The sequence below is a fragment of the Clytia hemisphaerica genome, unplaced genomic scaffold, assembly GCF_902728285.1.
Source record: "Clytia hemisphaerica strain Z4C2 unplaced genomic scaffold, Clytia hemisphaerica genome assembly, whole genome shotgun sequence".
NCBI lineage: Eukaryota > Metazoa > Cnidaria > Hydrozoa > Leptothecata > Clytiidae > Clytia > Clytia hemisphaerica.
In genome coordinates, this window is record NW_027104383.1 from 424,185 (window position 1) to 444,703 (window position 20,519).

The 20,519-nt window shown below is 35.8% G+C and overlaps 1 protein-coding gene across 8 annotated transcripts; it reads left to right on the forward strand.

Annotated features, from left to right (window-relative positions):
- Window positions 1–1,535: 1,535 nt before the first annotated feature.
- Window positions 1,536–16,565, forward strand: LOC136819190 (uncharacterized). 8 transcript variants are annotated; one of them, XM_067075397.1, is made up of 12 exons: window positions 1,559–1,648; window positions 5,107–5,163; window positions 5,411–5,505; window positions 5,809–5,896; window positions 11,438–11,502; window positions 11,738–12,436; window positions 12,737–13,051; window positions 13,085–13,293; window positions 13,908–14,047; window positions 14,207–14,232; window positions 15,580–15,658; window positions 16,110–16,356. In XM_067075397.1, the coding sequence occupies exons 2-12, from the start codon at window positions 5,148–5,150 to the stop codon at window positions 16,256–16,258; spliced, it is 1,881 nt and encodes a 626-aa protein (XP_066931498.1). In that variant the 5' UTR covers window positions 1,559–1,648; window positions 5,107–5,147; the 3' UTR covers window positions 16,259–16,356. The 8 variants fall into 8 exon arrangements, with proteins under 8 accessions (XP_066931500.1, XP_066931499.1, XP_066931501.1 ...); XM_067075394.1 differs by having other exon boundaries at window positions 12,737–13,293; window positions 16,110–16,565; XM_067075395.1 differs by having other exon boundaries at window positions 12,737–13,293; window positions 16,113–16,565.
- Window positions 16,566–20,519: the final 3,954 nt, after the last annotated feature.

Consider the following 20,519-nt stretch of genomic DNA (forward strand, 5'->3'; position numbering starts at 1 on the left):
GTGTATATGTTGCATATGGTGGGTTATACTCTCCGCCACTCTTACCACGCTCACCACGCTTGCCACGCTATTTATCAGTGTGTATATATTGCATACGGTGGGTTATACTCTCTGCCACTCTCACCACGCTTGCCACGCTATTTATCAGTGTGTATACATATTGTATATGGTGGGTTATACTCTCCGCCACTCTTACCACGCTCACCACGCTCGCCACGCTATTTATCAGTGTGTATATATTGCATATGGTGGGTTATACTCTCTGCCACTCTCACCACGCTTGCCACGCTATTTATCAGTGTGTATATATTGTATATGGTGGGTTATACTCTCCGCCACTCTTACCACGCTCACCACGCTTGCCACGCTATTTATCAGTGTGTATATATTGCATATGGTGGGTTATACTCTCTGCCACTCTCACCACGCTTGCCACGCTATTTATCAGTGTGTATATATTGTATATGGTGGGTTATACTCTCCGCCACTCTTACCACGCTCACCACGCTCGCCACGCTATTTATCAGTGTGTACATATTGTATATGATGGGTTATACTCTCTGCCACTCTCACCACGCTTGCCACGCTATTTATCAGTGTGTATATATTGTATAAGGTGGGTTATACTCTCCGCCACTCTTACCACGCTCACCACGCTTGCCACGCTATTTATCAGTGTGTATATATTGCATATGGTGGGTTAAACTCTCTGCCACTCTTACCACGCTCACCACGCTATTTATCAGTGTGTATATATTGCATATGGTGGGTTATACTCTCTGCCACTCTTACCACGCTCACCACGCTCGCCACGCTATTTATCAGTGTGTATATTTTGCATATGGTGGGTTATACTCTCTGCCACTCTCACCACGCTTGCCACGCTATTTATCAGTGTGTATACATATTGTATATGATGGGTTATACTCTCCGCCACTCTTACCACGCTCACCACGCTTGCCACGCTATTTATCAGTGTGTATATATTGCATTTGGTAGGTTAAACTCTCTGCCACTCTTACCACGCTCACCACGCTATTTATCAGTGTGTATATATTGCATATGGTGGGTTATACTCTCTGCCACTCTTACCACGCTCACCACGCTCGCCACGCTATTTATCAGTGTGTATATTTTGCATATGGTGGGTTATACTCTCTGCCACTCTCACCACGCTTGCCACGCTATTTATCAGTGTGTATACATATTGTATATGATGGGTTATACACTCTGCCACTCTTACCACGCTCACCACGCTCGCCACGCTATTTATCAGTGTGTATATATTGCATTTGGTAGGTTATACTCTCTGCCACTCTTACCACGCTCACCACGCTATTTATCAGTGTGTATATATTGCATATGGTGGGTTATACTCTCTGCCACTCTTACCACGCTCAATGCATTATGCATGTGCATATGCATATACCTCAATCGTTAGGTGATGAATGAGATTTTCTATTATATTTCGTTGTAAATAGCTGAAAGAGCCCTCGTCCAATCAGATCACACATTCAATGTTGTTCTGGATAACCCTACACACGACGTTTTATCAGATGATTTGACTTACAAACTGCACAAGGCACACAATTCTCTTGAAAGTTACTTACTTCTTACTTCGTATAGAATAGTATAGCTCTCTATTCTGGTAAGTATTTTAACTGTTTCTCTAAATCAAAGCAGTTCCTAGTTGCTTCCTAAATTTAGGAAGCGCTATTATAAATAGGTCTATTTATAGGCATTTCAACATTTGTTTTCCAGTACCATTGGGCTATTCCATAAACCATACAAGGGTATTGACGAACTTTTCCAGTGGGGTCTGAGCCTTGATTTTCCAAGGGCTTTTTGTCCATTTTCCAGATTTTCCAAATGGGTTACCAAAGGTTTCCAGGGGGTTTTCTCCTCATAAACTGACCTCAATAGTCATTTTCTATGCCTTTTTTCACAAAATTTCACTTTCAAGGGGGTGTCAACCCATAATTTGTAGGGGATAGTTTGTTATCCAAAATTTACATGGGGGTTAGTGAAAAAAGTTCGTCAATACCCCTGTACAATTTTTTTTGGGATAGCCCATTTCTTTCTGGGGAAACCCAATTCCATCAATCTGTGCCAATATTTTCCCCAATTTCTGCTAAACCATGAAGGTAAATTTAAAAAAATAAGAAAAGAAAAATAGACCATCGAAAGCAAAGATTTAAAATGCAAGGTCTCTGTCTAAAATTTGGAAAATTCAGACTGCACTGTGACTAAAGCTCTCACATTCTTTTTACCCCCTGACAGCTGACAATTAGACTAGACTAAACTTCTTTTCTCTTTTCTATTCCAACACAGTTGACACATAATACACATTAACAGAAGTATTCCCCATGCAATGTTTATAATCGAAATCTGCAATAAAAACGAAAGTGGTCTCATCTTCTAATGGCCTTTCGGGGCCTTAGATAACATTGAACTTTATTTGTTTCAACCGTTGATTGGAATGGCTGAATTTTTTCTTATCTTTAGTTTTCAAAAGAAAAGCGGGAGTTTGATGCAAGCAATCTAAATATTTTCCAGGGGCTGAATTTTAAGTTTTTCCTCTATTTTCTTCATGTTCGCCAATCTTCATATATATTCTACAGGAAAACTCATGAAACCCGCCAACTTAATTTTGGGTTCGAAAATTCCCAAGATTAGTGAACAATCATTTTTTCCCACTTACGGCTTCCCACTTTTGATCTTTTATTGGTTTCTTTTGTTGATTTCTTGCATTATCAATGACTTGCGCATCATTTCTTGAAATGGAAACGCACAGTATCTACCAAGCTGCCTATTCTACCTATTCTAGCCAAATTTTTTCTAATTACTTTAACAAAGGACCTAATTTTTGAAATAGGTATGTGCTACCAGGTGTGCCAGAAATAAGTTACCCTCTTTTTAATTTGATCTTTTAGACAGTAGAAAAGAGATTTTTCAAAAATGATTTCAGAATTGTTAAGAAAGGTCATTTTAGACATTTTCACATTTTAGTGTAATGATTCTTAATTTTATTCAGCGGCTCAAATATTATGTCTAAAAAACTAGAATGTCAATCTTAAAAAATGTCAAAAAAGGCGAAAAGGAGGTCCTTTCTTTCATAAACTGATTCCCTTGTTTTCGGCCTTGTTTTGACATTTTTTGAAATAGTTTTTTGGCCATATAGCTTTCGAAACAATGAATTAAGATTTAAAAGTAATTGACCAAATTTTAAGAAGGATTCTAAAACATAAAAAGAATCTTTCTACTACTGAATACAATATTGAATCAAAGTGGATATAACTTCTAGCCACACTTGGTAGGTATTAATTTTTGTCAAATTCTGCCACACCCTTCAAAAAGGGGTATTCCTGCTCCTATACCAACTGTGAAACCCTCCTCCTTTACAGGGAATTGATTAAATTAACAGTACAGTTATAGTACTATAGATACAATCAATTAAATTGATAATCAACATTTTCAAGGGGTTAGTACCCTAGATATCAATACCTACCCATATGGTTTAAAAATAGTCAAATCTTAGAAAACGAGACATCAGTCAAGTCCCCCACTAGGTATAATGTGAAGTGGTTAAAAGCGTGGTTAAAATTTTATTTTTGACTATTTCTTTATTTCTTGAGAACATTAAAAACAGAAACATTCTGCCAACGTTGAAGGTGGTTGACAGATTGTTGACAGATTTTCTATAAATAGTCATAACTCTCTGGAGCAGTAGCATGGAAGATCGGCCAAAATTGAGGCAAACTTAGGAAGTAATTTTCCAAAGTTGGTATTTTGATGCTCTTCTATCACGGAATTAATATGTTAGGAACAAAGCGAGCAGAAAGGTTTGTGGGAATTTTTCCTTTTTTGGCTAAGAACTGCAATATAAAGACTCTTTGCTAGCTGTCAAAAAAACTCTTTTCATTCAGTTTCATTGTGTTTTTCCAGAAACAAGGGGCAAGGTCCTTTAAACAGATTCTAAAAGTCACGAAAAAATTATCTGGGAAGTTGAAACCAACCTCACTGATATGGTCACTTTTCTTTTAGGTCCCAGACTTTAAAATTGCCTCAAAACGCTTCTTTGTAAAACCCCTACTTTACCTGTCAAATATTATAATCAAATGGCAATTGAAAAATATTATAGTGAGATATTATAATTAATGGGGTAATTTAATCACCAAAGGTGTGATCAACGTTTCCAATCATATGTAAAATTTGACATTGCAACTGATTGCAAAAGTAATGAAAAGATGGCAATACAATTACCTTGAAAGAATCCAGGAAGGAGGCCAAAAATAAGAAGATTTGAACAAAAAAAGCTGAGTTTCGAATAATTGAATTTAGAAAAAATGAAGGATCAAAGTTTTACTGATTTCTGATAAAGCTAAAATTATTCATATTTTGGATTTGAAATAAGAACAGTAAAAGAACAATTTGAGCTTGAAGGGCTAAGTAATGAGAAAAAAAAAGATTAGATTAATAACAAGATGGGTTGAATAAGGAAAATCTTAAAATCCAGAATCAATTGAAAATTGTAAAATTTGGCTATGTATTTGCCACTAATATAAAAAAATTATTTTGATAAAATTATCCAAGCAATGGCGAAATATTGGCTTTTGTTTATTTGTCTCTATCTTTAAATACAATCGGATTACCTAAATGATAAAGAAGAAACACATTGAACTAAAATTAAGGAACTGGTATTATTTTATTTAGTTCACCAGAGTTCACTGCTTTAAATTGATTTTTTTTGTTTGGATACTCTCGGGTACCTAATAGCCGGGGGGGGGGCGCTAATTAATTTTCCACCCAGGACATTCTTAATCCAACCCCCCTGCTTATCAATTTTTGATATTTTTTCCAACACCCCTGCTTATGCCAAACCCCCCGGCTATTAGGTACCTGAGAGTAGGTCAAAATTTTCAGTTTTTACCATAACTTTCGAATGACTTAACCAATTTAAATGCTTAGTATCAAAATTTGAGTTGGGTGGGCTTTACTCTTGAAGCAGTAAAGAGAGAATCAGCAGAAACTATAGGTATCTAGATAATTTACCCAAAGTCAAGTAAAGAAAAATAATCAAGCTTTTCTTTCCATTGTAATTTTCAGAATTATTAAAGTTGATCAGAAGTAAGGAATAAACGGTAGTCATGGAGAATATCTCAGGTAATTATCTTGCCAGTGCATAAGGTCAATATTTTTTGACACCCTGAATTTGGACAGCACAATGGGATTTTCTGAACTATTGTATATTGATAATACATTGACAGTCTGTTGATTTTTTTATGAATGTGCCTAGACATTTTATAACCTCGTCCTATCTTGCCTCAGGTCATCAGATTTAGAGATGCTATTTTGTACTCGAATGTATGAAATCACCAAGTTTTACTTAAGATTCGATGTTACTTTACAGAGATGGAAAACTTTCTTTTGGATTGTTATATCACATCAGTTATCAAGGTCGCAATGAAGCAAGTTGAGAGATCCCAGAAAGAAAGTAATAAAAAGGTAGCAAACAGTATTTATTTTTTACATTCACGATAGTGCTAGAATTTGTGGATTTTGGGTATTTTCGGCCCAAAAAATCAACACTTGACCCCTTAGAGAGACTTGGGGGACTTAAACTTACCTGAACTCGCACTAATGGCCACATTTAGCTCAAGGAAGAGGTTACTTATGCTAAATTGTTTTAGTTGCTAATCTCAGTCAGTTTTCTGTGATTACTATATTAGAGGGGATATCCCAACAGAGATTTAGATGAATTGGGATTCCTGCTCATGTACAATATGTTCTATTTCTTCATCATTCCAGGTCCACTTTGGTTCACAAATCAAGATTTTGATGCATGAATATACAAATTATTTGCCTGAACAATTTGATGATACTTTACCCATTGAAGGTATGTTTAAGGTTTTTGTCTTCACATGTTGTTTTCATCCTTTACCAACTGTTCGAAAGTTGATTGCAGTTTTTGGATATTTGAGACTTCGTATACATTCTTTGAAATACTTCTATAATTGTATTGGATTGGTCACAAGTGCTCGATTTATTGAGAGATTTTGCACTCTTAAGTTTCCACACTAATTCATAAGATTCACAAAATTAAAATAATAACCTACAGACTTACTGGAAATTATGATTTATTCTGGGATTTCCTAAATACAGACGAGTTAGAGTTTCATTTTTATGATTGTAAAAGTATATATTTGATAGACTATAATTTTGCAGTAAATTTTATTTTGAATTATTTTGCATTATTTGCTTTGTCAATTTTCATTTAACAGGAAGCTTTGTGCGATTTTAGTTTTGGTGGTGTAGTTCGAATCATTCCGAATCAGTTCGAATTCCAGTGTCAGAAATGCATTTTCGAAAACTTATAGGTTTTCTAAATATTAATGTAAGCCAAAATTTCAATATATCTAAAATGCTAACATCTGCACGTAGGTGTAAGCGAGCATGATGTTTATGGCACATATAGATAGTGCGAACAATAGATAAGAATGAAAAAGGTACGTAGGTTGCAAGGGTTTTATTTATTGTATGGAATTATTTAAAGATTTGTGAACAAAATTATTGTCGTTGAGTTAGATCGATAACGACTGGTTGTTGGTTGACGGTTGACAAGTTGGGAATGGGTGTGATGTTTCGTTTTGCTTGTTTTCGTGGTCTTTGAATATATTGGGGAGTAGTGTTTTGTTGATATGCTTGGGTGTAAATCCCTGATGGTTGAGGAGTGTATGGAAAATAAGCGATATTTTGTGCGTTGGTTTTTTGAGTCATCATTCGAGGGCGTTTATGATAGAAAGCTGGGAAAACGATGTTGTTGCCAACATTGTGTCTTTTACGAGAACGTAAAGAAGCTATGTCATAGTATGGTTTGAGTGGGTTGATTGGTCGAACAGGAGCTGTGGGTTTTGGTGCAGGTGGTGTGATTTCTTTTGGTTTTTCGAACAAAGCCTCAAACAGGTCTTCTTTGGAGGGCTTTGGTGTCACATCGTCATTTTGTGTTACGCGTGACTTTTTGCAAGCTATTTGATCACCATGGGAAGATCTTTTTGATCCAGCTCGACGGAAGTTCAAAGAATCTGAAAATTCCGACAATTCTGTATTCAAATCATTTGAAGGTGAAGTTTGGTTTTGTCTGTTTGTAGACAGTTTTTGTGCGATTTCACTGTTAATTGCACCAGTTTGTTTCAAGTCACTGTTCAAACTATTTGTTTCACTCGTGAGAGATGCTTGTTGCGATGTCTTTTGAATGACGTCATCTTTGGTTTGTTGGACAATTTTGAGTGGTTCATTTGGTTGATATCGTTCAAGATGTCCTCTGCAAGCATCAAGTTGTGATTCTTGGATTTTAGTGAAATTCTCCAAATCATCAAAACTAAAACAAAGAAGATTTTTCAGTTTGTTTTTTTATCCTTTTCTATTTTCTTTCTTCCTGACAAACACGAAGACCCCTTTAATCGAACAGGGGGGGGGGGTCGGTACTAAAATCCAAGACATATATGAGTACTAAAAGGATTTTCGCTAATTTTTGACATACCCCCACCTATTTTTCGAAAATGTTATTTTAGTACACATGTACTAAAATTATTTTGAGCAATTTAACATAGATACCACCCATTTTTTGCCCTTTTACGGGTTTAAATTTACCAAAATGGGGTCATTGTTACAAGCCTAGTCGAATTTAGCGCATCAATCTGCAAAATAATATAATTTTAGTACTAAACTGTACATAAAAATATTTTTTTAAATATTCAAAAAATTGGAAAAATTCTGAAAGATTTCTGGAGATTTTTTCGAAAATTCCTGAAAAAAAAAATCTAATTTTTTCCAAAATTGTTAAAAAAATGCTCCATTTTGGCTGATTTTAGAACAAAATACTAAGATTTTTCTTAAGGGACCACCCTTTTTGGTATTTTAGTACACATGGTACTAAAATTATTTTTGAGCTTTTTTGCAGTACCACCACGTCACTAAATGTCATGATGTCTGAGATTTTGGTACCGACCCCCCCCCCTGAATCGAAGACCCCTTTTATGTCTTTTCTCGTCTGTCACTCGCAAAGACGTCCGTCATTGAACGAGTTTGAAAACGTCTTAGAACGAGTTCGACTCTCGTTTCGATAAGACGTCTTTAAGACTGTCCAAACTGGTTATCTTAGAAGGCTTTATCTCTTTCGTCGTCTTAGAGTCTTTTGCGTCTCCGTAAGGGTAAGACAAGTTTCGACTGTTTTCCACCATTTCGTGAGACGTTTCACGGACGTTTTAAAATGTTTTTTTGCTTTTTTCAAAAAACGAGCAAATAATGCCTCGATATTAGATAAAAATGCCATAGTTCAGAACTCGCTTGTATTCAACCTCAGCAACTCTTAGTTTTTATCTTTTACCTAGAAAAATCTCTGAGATAAAATTCATTTCATTTAAATGAGATTTTTTTTAAATTATGTTAAAATGTCCGTCCCGTGCTCGGACACATCGCAAGCGCGCATACAAATAGGGAAAGTGAGGTACTTGTTGCTAGTTCTTTTTTCCTTGTCAAAAATTAAAAGTGATTTCAAGTAACTTTTCGTACCCTTCTTTTAAATATTGATAAATTGATTTCAATTCGTTGATATCTTTGATACAGTCCAAATCTCTGTCGATATCTTTTAATTTCCGTTGGCAAATTTTATGGCGATCCCCAAAATCACGTGTCAAGTATTTTGCTTCTTCGATCACCTGGTTTAAATTTGCCAAGATTTTCTCTTGAGATGGCGAAAGGTTTCTTCGGCCATTCTTCATCAAAGAAGAAACAATTTCTGCCGAAGCAAATAAGTTGATTTGAATTTGTGTGACGTACGTATTCAAGTCGTTGTATCTATAAACGGAAAAGTGGGAAATTGGAATTTTCAATTTCTAAGGGTGGTGTCTTTTGTGACTTTTATCATCAAGTAATTACACGATGTTTATTATCAAATGTTGACAAGCGAAATCTTACCTCTCTCGGAGATTTCTATATGCTTTTCGGACATCAGATCTCTTTGTGATGATATCCAAAAGAATATCTTCTGCATCGTCTTGTATCTGACTGCAAAACATGGGACCACAATATCGATATTGATCTTTGTTTCCAACTGCTTCATCGATCAAATCTTTTAACTCGGCCCAGGCTTTCGCGTTGTCGAATTTGGAATTCATTTTCAAGTCTCGACGAATTCGGAACAAAAGGATGCACCAGAACAAATATTGTATGCAAAACAATCCAATGAAAAAGTATTTCTCGCGAATAATCGTAAGAAATAGCGAGAGCTGATAAAACACAGCCGCTCTTCAGAATGTAAATTCCTACCTAAATTTTATTTCGACACCGAACGTTTTTTATTAACACGAAAAAAATATTTGACGTCAGTTCTTCGGCAACGTCATTTTCGTTGAGCGACAAACATTTTTGCAGTCTCCTTCGAAGTACATTGAGAATTTGGGTTGATGATTTGATATGAGCCCTCCCCACTGGGGAATGTGTCCTACTCCTTACGAAGTAGGAATTCCTCCTTTTTCAAGTTGGAACGCTTAGCGCTGTCTAGAAACCGCTGGTTCTGCGCACGCAGAACGGGATGAGTGACACCACACACCACAATCTCTGGCATATCACCCACACTCTTGTATCAGAGTAGTGATACCCAATTCCCCTCACATGGTATGGGTTGACCCGGGCGAAGGCATGTTCACTTGTCAAGTGAACCGTAGTACTACAGTAGGAATCAAACTCGGACCTCCCAGACGGGAGTAAAGAGCGATGACCACCACACCACTTCGCTTTTCGAAATTTAAAGTTCAGGTGAGAAAGTCGCTTTTTGGCTATCCGTCGAATGTAATCGAATATTTCAATTTGGGAGGAGTTCATAAAGGCTACATTCTGAGCCTTATTGGACTTTTGAGCTGTTGTTAACATGTAGAGTGTCTTCCAACCTAAGTTAGAGCGTTTCCAAATCGTTTATGGAGTGGGGGGCGTACGAGGTTTTGAATTACCGCCATCCCGGCCATTTTTTTGAAAATCACCGTTATCCCGTCCAAATTTTTCGAAAATACCGGTCCCGCTGTTAGAAGTCAAAAATTCGGCAAAATGGAATAGAATGTGTATGAGGTCGATCACTATTTTTGTATTTTGTTTCGATTGCAAAATTTCAGCCTAATCAGACAATTTTAGAAGTTTCTAGTCTGCCCCAAAGTTTAGCCTCGTTTTGAGGCTAAAACTTGTGACCACGCCCAAAGAAATCAAAACTTTGAAAAAATGAAAAAAACCACAGATATCTGTAAAGCCGGAAGGGCTAGATCCGCGTCCTGGATCAAAAAGTGAAGCTCATCCTTGTTTCACATGACTAAAATCATGCAATTTCACTGGTTTGGGAGACTTTTCTTGATCTCGCACTCCGAGAACAATGAAAATGCTAGATCCTATCCATCACCTTCAAATTCAATCAAGTCACAAAATCGTGCTTCATTTTTTTGCTGGATAAAGGTTAAAGCTGCAAATCTAGCCCTTTGGGCTATGATAAATCATTGAATAAAAGAAACACCCCAATTCGACCATTTTTGTAGACTCCAGCCTACCCCAAAGTTTTGAGGTGAGAGATAGTACAAGCTGATCGAATTCGAAAAAAAAACATTCAAAAATTCGACTCTTTGACTGGTTTATCCTAGGCTACGGTCATATCTCCTGCGTTCCGGACGTAAAACTTCTTCTCTTCGAAGAGAAGCTCAAGTGGAACAAAATAAATATGACGTAGCCTAGTTTCTCCGCGAACAAAACATTTTCATAGGAACCGGGCTTTATAAAGCCCCGTGCACATCTGCATTAACGTTTCAAATAAGGTTTTTTATGAAATGTAATATCCTTATTTTTTGGGTGTTTTTCGCGTTTTTTCACTTTTGCTGACTCCCTGTGACAAGCTTTTTTATAGTCCGAAAGTTTTATGTACACCGTCTACGTATGGCTTTTACCGAAATATCTTTGTTTTTTATAAGAATTACCTCATCCCGGACGAAAAATCAGGTGTTTTACCGTCACCGTGGCTCGTGCAAAATACCGTTTCCCGAACACTTTTTATATCATTTTTACCGCTTCCCGGCCCTAAATTAGGCCTTATCCCGAGTACCACCAGGTCGTACGCCCCCCCACTATGGAGATTTCGTTGGAGTTTCCCTTTTTTCTCAAATATTATGCCATTGATTGTGGAAAAGGATCTGGGTAGACGATCCTTACGTTCAAACTTCTTTGAGTTTTCTTTCATAAATTGTTCCAACAGTTTAAAGCTTTTGAAACTCGAATTTTTTTACTTTAGAGGTGTAACGATTGCCTTTTCAAAAAAATAAAAAATAAAAACGGCAAAGACCAGGTCGATCCAATTCTTATTTGGTTTTCCAAGAATAAGTCTAACCCTTTTCCCTTAATTTTTCAGAAGGGGTTGTTGATTATTTCCTGGACGATCTGAATATGGATTCCCTTTCATCACAAGAAGAAATTGTAAGACAATTGTTTGTTCATTTCTCCCTTTGACGTTAAACAGTGATTTCGTTACTTAACACTACACTATTTTTTTACGGGCAACGTAACAAAGGCGTAACGTAACAACCTTGGGTTTGCTTAATTAAATTCTTCGGAATTTTCAACAAGAATAGTAATTATTTCTGCTACATCAAACACAACAAATGTGATGTACATATTTCATGTTAATTTCTATTTTGTCGTTTCATGTTAGTTTGACATCCACAAAGATTTATGGTCAGAGAAAAGAGGTAGTCATGGTTACGAAGATATGGAGGAACTTCCATCCGAAGAAGAGGAAGAAGAAACAAACTTGAACAATGATGTGGATACTTACGAAGATTTCATCAAAGGTGCTCATAAACGCCGTCCAGCTGAATCGATCGATTGTTTAACCAGTTCACCAGATAAAAAGAAACTGAGGATAGAAGATGGTGTTGATTTACAAAATGATTTACCGACCAGTACACCGGACGAAGATTGTCCGAAAATTCAAGATACTTTGATGTATTTGAAATATCATGTTTTGTCTTATGCCATGGACGTACACAAGAAATCACTGGGGACGAATGGTGAAAAGTTTCCACATTCAGAGAGTGAGAATGCAAAATTGTTTTGGAATATGTGTTCAAATGAACGGGAAAAACCTCATGAGCCGCAGAACAATGTATCCGAGGGCTTGACGCTAGCTCAACAAATTCTTCAACAACAGGATTCGAGCGAAGAGAAGAGTATAAAAATATCGAACAGTGAATCGAGAAATGATTTTGAAAATGAATCGAGTTATAGACGTTTCTTAAGAAAGAATAGTGAGCAACTCAACATTCAAGCACAAAACAACCTCATAATGGAACAACCTTCACGAAAATATAATGTCGATCAAAATGAAATCCAGAGCTACCTTTTACCTGAAGTAAGTCTTTTTTTGCGAAGGCGTCTAGTTTCACGCTCGTCATGTTCATAGGCGAAAGTAAATGTATTTTTGGAGGTCAGTACGGACAAGTTGTCTTTTTTCGGCACCTTTCCGTCTGTACTTTAACAATTATTAAAGATTGACGTCACTAGACTAGTACTTTTTCAAGGAATTGTCGTCATTTCAATGTAAAGCTAAACACAAAAGCTATATCATATCATAGTATGCTCGGGAAAGCTCAAACACGTACAGAATATTATAATTATTATAAAAGTTGTTTGCTTTAATCTAAATTTCTAGCTAAAGGAAGACAGTCCAGAAGAAGTTGACCTTGTGTTCAGTGGAATAACTGACTTACTTCCCGAAAACATCTCCACCTCTTTCTCCCAGCATTTACAACAAACAGCCGAACCTACATTGTCACCTCTTGCGTCACTCAACAACACAACTATCGATGATGGTGAAGAAGAGAAACGCAAACAAGAAACGAGGTTCCGTAAAGCTGTCTCCCTCACACAAGAAGATTCACAAGTTGACGATCCAATGGAAAGACATCATGTTCGTGGTTACACAGACCTCGTGGAAGGACGTTCTCATGATCATGGTCATCCAGAAATCGTGGAAGGGTATAAAAAGGAACAAACAGACCTCATGGAAGGGTATCGTAGCGACCATACAGACTTAATAGAAGGGCGTTCTGATGATGATGATCATACGGTACCAGATAGCATGTTGGATTTCATCAATGCTAGTGATGATCAAATAGGCCATGATTTCAATCAGTTTCAATTCACACAAACACAGACAATGGATAAAGAAGAAACACCAAAGAAGTTGAATGAAAATGGAGAAGAAAGGTTTGCTTTTCTGGGTTATAAGGCATGTTTAAAACTCAGCTGCTTTCGAAGAAAAAAATCATTTTCCACGTGAGAAAGCATATTTCAGAGTCTTATGGAGCAATTTACTTGAATTTCAAAATGTAAGCTGATTTTTCACATCATTAGAACGCTTTTCTAGCATATTAATAAGCGGAGGAAAAGAAACTAACAAGGATTCCCCTAGTAACGGAGAGTGAAGCGGGAAATCATGTACTCTCAGGTGCCGAATAACCCCCACCCCCCCCCCCCCCCCCCACGCTTATTAATTTTTCGATTTTTTTCCAACCCCCCGGACCTTATTAGGACCCCCCTGTTTATTAATTTTTGAAAAAATTCTCAGCCACCAAAAGGAAAGTTCCTTGTTTTACTCTGATAAGCCTAAATTTAGTCTATTTTGACCCTTTTTAGGGTTTTCGAAGGTCCATTTTCCAATTCCCCGGTAATTAGGCCCCCCGTTTATTTAATTTGAGAAATTTTTCCAATCCCCCTCCCCCGTTTATTCGCCACCTGAGAGTACTGGACATGGTTTTTTTTGGATAGGATATGTTATAAATTATATCTTGGATGGTCACCTACTGAATCGTATTTTAAAGGTACAGTGTGAATCATATGATATCAGAATTGATGGCATCACAAGCGTGTTGGGGAAGTCAGTACCAACGAAGTGATGAGGATGAACACGACAAGAGTGAAGATGGTGTTGTCCCTGGTTTGAGTCGAGATGAAAACCATGGTAAATCCTGTCAATCTAATTTTTGAATATTCAAACTCTTAAAAAAGCCCTCCCTTTAAAATGCTCATAAACGCATAGTAAAAATGAAGATTCAACGCGTTTAACCAATTATTTTACAACGAAATTTATTAATTTTTTTTCTATATTTTGATTTTGCAGCTCAAAGAAGTAATTCTGCAGAAGAGGTTAGTTTTCAAACTTCTCATTGATTTAAAGGCTTACTTGTATGTTTCTTTGTCTTATAAGTACCTCCCTGTGTCAATTTTTAGTAAGGGGTGGAGGGGTAGAGGGGTCAATTGACGCCAATAACAAACGCTGATAGCGATAATGTCTCCTACTAGGTTTTGTTTTGTTTTGGGGATGAGGATTTTGAATTATTTTTCTTTGAATTCTGAAATTACATTAGTAGGGGCCACTATGTCGCGAAAAAGCTTCCCGTGTGCAGCAGCTTGTGCAAAGGGATTTTATGATTGAATATTGTTCCTTGAATGTAGAAGATCAAAATTTGAGAGGTGGGGCCGGGTGTGACCACCCGTTGCCATGGAAACTGACGTCATTGGTTACTGTGGCAACCAAAATAAAAAGTTGTCAAAATTAAAAAATTTTTGTTTCATTCGAAAGAGCATGAAAAACGGATAAAGAAAAAGGTCACAACCTATATCTGAAAATGAATATATCAGGAGATATTAAGGAAATAAGGCAAAATGACGTCATAAAACGATGACGTCATCGAAAAATAAAAATTTGCCAAAATTCAAAAACTTTTGGTTTTTTGGAAAGAATACCCTCCAGTGAACAAAAAATATTATTTCGAAAAAGTCTGAAAATCCTTTTTAAGAAGTCTATGAGCCAAAATTGATATTTTTATATTTTGCCTGTAATGTGCTTGGGCAAGCTCCAAGTCCAACCTTCGGCAGGCAAAAAATGAAATTGTCAATTTTGGCCAATAGACTTTTTTTAACGAATTTTCAAACGTTTTCGTAATATTATTTTATGTTCCCTGGAGGGTCTTTTTTCCAAAAAACTAAAGATTTTCGAATTTTGGCAAATTTTTATTTTTCGATGACGTCATCGTTTTATGACGTCATTTTGCCTTATTTCCTTTATATCTCCTGATATATTCATTTTCAGATATAGGTTGTGACCTTTTTCTTTATCAGTTTTTCATGCTCTTTCGACTGAAACAAAAAATTTTCAATTTTGACGAGTTTTTATTTTGGTTGCCATAGTAACCAATGACGTCAGTTTCCATGGCAACGGGTAGTCACACCCGGCCCCACCTCTCAAATTTTGATCTTCTACATTCAAGGAACAATATTCAATCATAAAATCCCTTTGCACAAGCTGCTGCACACGGGAAGACATAGTGGCCTCTACTACATCCTATAAATATGGTACAGGTTGTTCCTGATAAATGGTAATTTCTCTTGTCTCATTTTGGCTGCTTTCACCAAATACTTTCCTCCTGAAATATCACTGTCCCTTCTTCTTAAGTTGTTTATTACTGATCTAGTGAATTTCTTTCATTGTAGCAACGTCATCAATACCAGTCACTGACACCAGCATTCCGTTATCATGCCAAAGCTCGCTCGCCTTTCCACTGCAACGATGGTGGGTTCTTTGTAGAGAATTATAGTGTCATTGATGAATGATTAGGAATTTAACATAGCTTGTAAAGAGGCTTCTAAACCTCCCTTCATGGCTATCCCTCTTAAGACACCACCCTCATTACTCACCCTCGCTTTATAAGACCCTTTTTCTACCCCCCTCTCCTTTAAGAAATTATTGAAGGCTTCTATATATCTTCTATGTTTATGTTTAAGGAGCCTTTAAAACAGGATGAGATTTTTAAAAGCGCAAGTTTTGAAGTTACATGAAAATTTAGGAAACATTTAGAACATTTTAGTGACATGTCGGTATTTTTGCATTTTATAGAAACCTTAGTGGAACCAATGAAATAAATGTACCCAGTTTGGTCACCGTTACTGTCATTTAGTAGTTATAGCAACAAAGTTGGTACTCCTTGGTCCTGGATTCTAATTTTTGACTTTTTTGATACCAGCAGGTGATGCGGTTGTTCCCGGTTCGTCGTCAACGGAAAGACTTCCGCATATTCATTTTTCACCTATTACCACACCACAAAAACTTCGTCTTGGATTGTCCAAGAAAATGAAAGTGAAAAGAAATCTACATCTATACAACAAGGACTGATACTGTAATCTGAATTTGATGCATTTGACTGGTTGTCTCGACTGCAAACTCTTGAAATCAAGGAGCACTGGGTGTTGTATTAAATGGCTTTGTTTCAGAATGGATACCTCGTGAGTTTATTGTTTCAGACAGGTTTTGTTTATTCTGTGAAGAAAGTTCTGGGATACATAAATCTGGAGCAGATTACTTGTTTTTATTGTTTTATTTTGTTGTTAAAATTTGTATTTATATGTTTATTTATTTGTAAATTTGTATTGATGCGTGTTGAATTTGAAAACCGAGAAAAAATCATGAATTTTTATATCAACTGTGCAAAACTCCATTTTCTACGCTGTTAAAAATTGATTGAATTGAACACTGCTCAGGTCGAAGTCCACTGTCCAAAAATAAAACCCATTTATTTGTCAAATATTGATTAACCCATCTACTCTTAAATTTTTCTAATGCAAGTTCAACCTTCAACCTGCATGCTCGCGATTTCTTTTAAAATTACATCAGCTTCAATAAGATCGCACCACATTTACAAGTAAGATTTCTGAAAATTGGCTCCCGCCCGGAAATGAACTTATGTAATACGGATGTTACATGTCAAACTCTTGACAAGGTTTTTGAATACTAAGTTCTCTTTGGTTAGTGGTTGCACTCTAATGCACAAATACCTCTGCCGAGGGACAGTTTTCCAATACTGATAATTATTGGAAAATAAACCAAGTCTTTTTAGTTCTTTTTTTAGGTGACTAAAATTCATCAAATAGGGCCCACCTCACTGTTCTGATATACACTTTTTTTTAAGAACATCCAAACTTTTTGAAGCCTTCGGATGTTCTTAACTTTTTCTTATTTTCATAGGTGTTTTAGGGTCCACAAAGCCTTAAAATGTTCTTAACTTGTTGAAGACTGTCTGTTTGTATTTTCTAGAATACTTCAGAACACTTAGTCGGAATTTCTAGCCCGGTTTCCCTTTTGTGTCAAATTATATATAACAAGGACCTTTAGCATCTAGGACGTCAACTTTGAAAAAGGGATTGATACCTGGATCGCAGCTTTTTTCATATCAATTTTCTCATGAGAATAGTGAATTTTAGGGTAATTAATGGGCGTTTTTCAAATCTCATTTAGACTTAGATTCTTTTTTTGACGTCGTCTTTGGGACGAAAACGGTACAAGAAGAGTACAATAATTCTAAATGCATACAGTATATGGCCCCCAAAACGGAGGTCGTCATTAAAATGAAGATTCTGACTTGTAGATTTATCAGAATTAAACGATTTTTGTTTATTTTGAAAGAAAGATGGTTATACTTAAAAATGAGCATGTTTTTGCTGGTTTGAGACAGATTCAAAATAACATATTTGCGTCTAAAGGAAATATTTTAACACCAAAATTAGATAAAAATTGCATATAACTCACTCTAGCTCCTTGGATATTGAAAATAAGTTATGAAAACTCTAGCTCCTTGGATATTGAAAATAAGTTATGAAAACGGGGTATAGGAACCTTTCTACACCTAATGCCGTTCAGAAAATGCAGATACATCTGTGACTTTAGAAGCTGGGTAAAAGATATAGCATCTTGAAGGTCAACCAGTATTTTGGGACCCTAGAATCATCATCAAGTTCTAAATATGAGAAACAGCAAAAAATATTGGAATTCCATTCCTATCACCTTGAGTTAATAGTTTATAACAAAAAATTAACATTATATATAATTTTTTTCGCTGAATCAGCAAAAACGGCAAATTCTCTCATTTTTTTGCAAAATATAGGAGAAAAATATCTTTAAAGCTTAATATTTTCAGTTTCAGTTAAGCTTTTTTTTGTAAAATTTTCACAGCTTATTCCATACATAAATGGAACTATTTTCAAAAGAGATTTCTTTTCAAAAACTTGATTGAGACGTTGTTAAATCAAAAAGGTCATTTCTAAATTTTCAGTTTGGACTTTGCAATATCGAAAATCTTGAAATATTTCATTAAAATCATAAATTTTACATCCATCGGGTCGTAAATTTAAGGGGAAACACAAATATGTTCATATTCTTTCTCCCTATTACCACTGGGCTTAATAATTTGATTTTAACTACACCTCCGTTTTGGGGGCCCCAAACCTGTATTTTGACAACCAGGGGTATACTGTAAAAATTTTATCAAACAAATTTATGCCCAAAACCCTTTAAATCACATTTCCAAACTATGGTCAAAGTTTTGTATTCATATCTTAAAGATATCTCGAGAAATCGCTAAAATTGCAAACCTCCGTTTTGGGGGCCATTAGAAAAAAGCTACCTATCTTTAAGCGATTGAAAAATATTGTTAAAATTGAAAATTTTGAAAAAGAACTTCTGGGAAATGAAGTAGAGATGTTAAAGTTTTTCATGCAGCAAAAATCTTTGTAAAACCTTTTTTCCTCTAGATTTGAGAGAAATTTTAAATTTGATCGCCGTTTTGGGGGCCACATACTGTACTCTCGAGAATTAAAACGTCATTTTTTTACAAAAACTTTACTACTTTTCAGATTTGTCCATGTGATATTAAATCTTGAAAAAAAATGCCATTTGATTTTGAGATTTACTTCACGTCCACATTGAATTCGCCGTCCTAGATGCTAAAGACCCAGCAAAAAGCAAATTCTAGAAAGGGGCACTCAAAAAGTGGCCGATAGGCCATAATCGAGTTACACGTATTTTTATAAGAGCATCCAAAATTTTTGAAGCCTTCGGATGTTCTTAACTTTTGTAGTTTTAAGCCTAAAAATGTTCTTAAGATGTTCTTATTTTCCTTATTTTTTGGGTATTTTTGTCCATATTCCTAAGAAATCGGATGTTTTAGAGTTCACGAAGCCTTAAAATGTTCTTTTAACTTGCTCTTAACATTTTGGCCATAGAAGAATTATGCTCTTATATAGTTTGTTCTTATAAAAAAGACTTGTATCCCACAACAAATCTAATAATAGCACTCGTTTGCGTTACAAGATAACTTTTCATAACAAAAGGAGAAATCCCTCAATTAGCGATAAACATTGCTTTAGAACGTCATTTAATCTGCTATCTCATGATGAATGGAATGACTGTGTAAGGCATGTTCAATGAATCACGTGAACGTGTCCACGTGATAATCAATATTGTTGATGCCTCGGTTGATGCAAGATTCAAAATAGCAAGCGTTACGTAAGACGCGATGAGTAGCATTCAGTGAATTCATGTTTTCGGATTTTTCACGCCTCTACGTTCGGGCTGCGTTCATACATCATGCTCATCGAGACGTTCTACTCTTTTTTCTTCTTGATAAGAAACAGACTTTTACAATGAGGCTTCCGCTATTCTCATATTTGTAAAATTGAGGTATTTTAGGCTTAATGCCCAATTTTAATACTTCGAGCCCTGAATTGTTTGATATTGAGTAATACCAGGCTTTCACTGTTGTTCTTATATTTTGGTATTTTTTTATTTAACAGTTTTATGAGAATAAAAAGGCTCATAAATAGTAAAAAATGAGAACAATCTAAGAACAATGCTCAGCCTGGAATGACTAAATTATAAAAGGAAATGAAGGAGCAAATCAGTAAAACAGGGTATTATGCTTTGTGTAAGCCAAAACCAATATAATAACAGTGCTCAATGTTATTGATAACAAAGCTTTATACTAGTTTTAGTAAAGAAGTTTCATGCCATCAAGGATAAGGTGTTGAGATTGCCACCTATCCGGGTCGGAACTTGTTAAACAAGCGAACTGAAATCATCGCCAAATGCCGTTACAGACGAAAATTTCTCCTCGAGAGATTCGAATGTTTTTTATTTTTAATTGATGTCAGAAAAATCAGTTAGATCAACGGATTAGAATAGGTGGATTAACTTCTCTCGTTGCTCCCAAGAGAGATCCATTGTCTTCTCATTGTTACAAGAAAAATCTGTAAATGACTCTGCGCACTCCTCGTTTAGTTTTTTCATTGTTTTTATAAGAACAATTTTCCAATTTATACAGTTTCGAAAACGAATTTGTCCTATGATTCGATCAATTTTGATGATTTTGCAAATATTTTAAATCCTGCACTTAAGTTTTAGCATCAACAAACGCTAGACCAGTTTTAATGTAAATTTTTAATCTTTTGTCAATGGCAATCTTCAGATAAGTGAAAATTAACGTATGGTCTATAACTAAGAAACTATCGATGGGTCACGAATGGGTTGCATACTGGTGAAAGAAGACTGTATTTAGAATTAGGAAAATAAATTTCAAATTATTTGGCTAATTTCTGCATTGGAT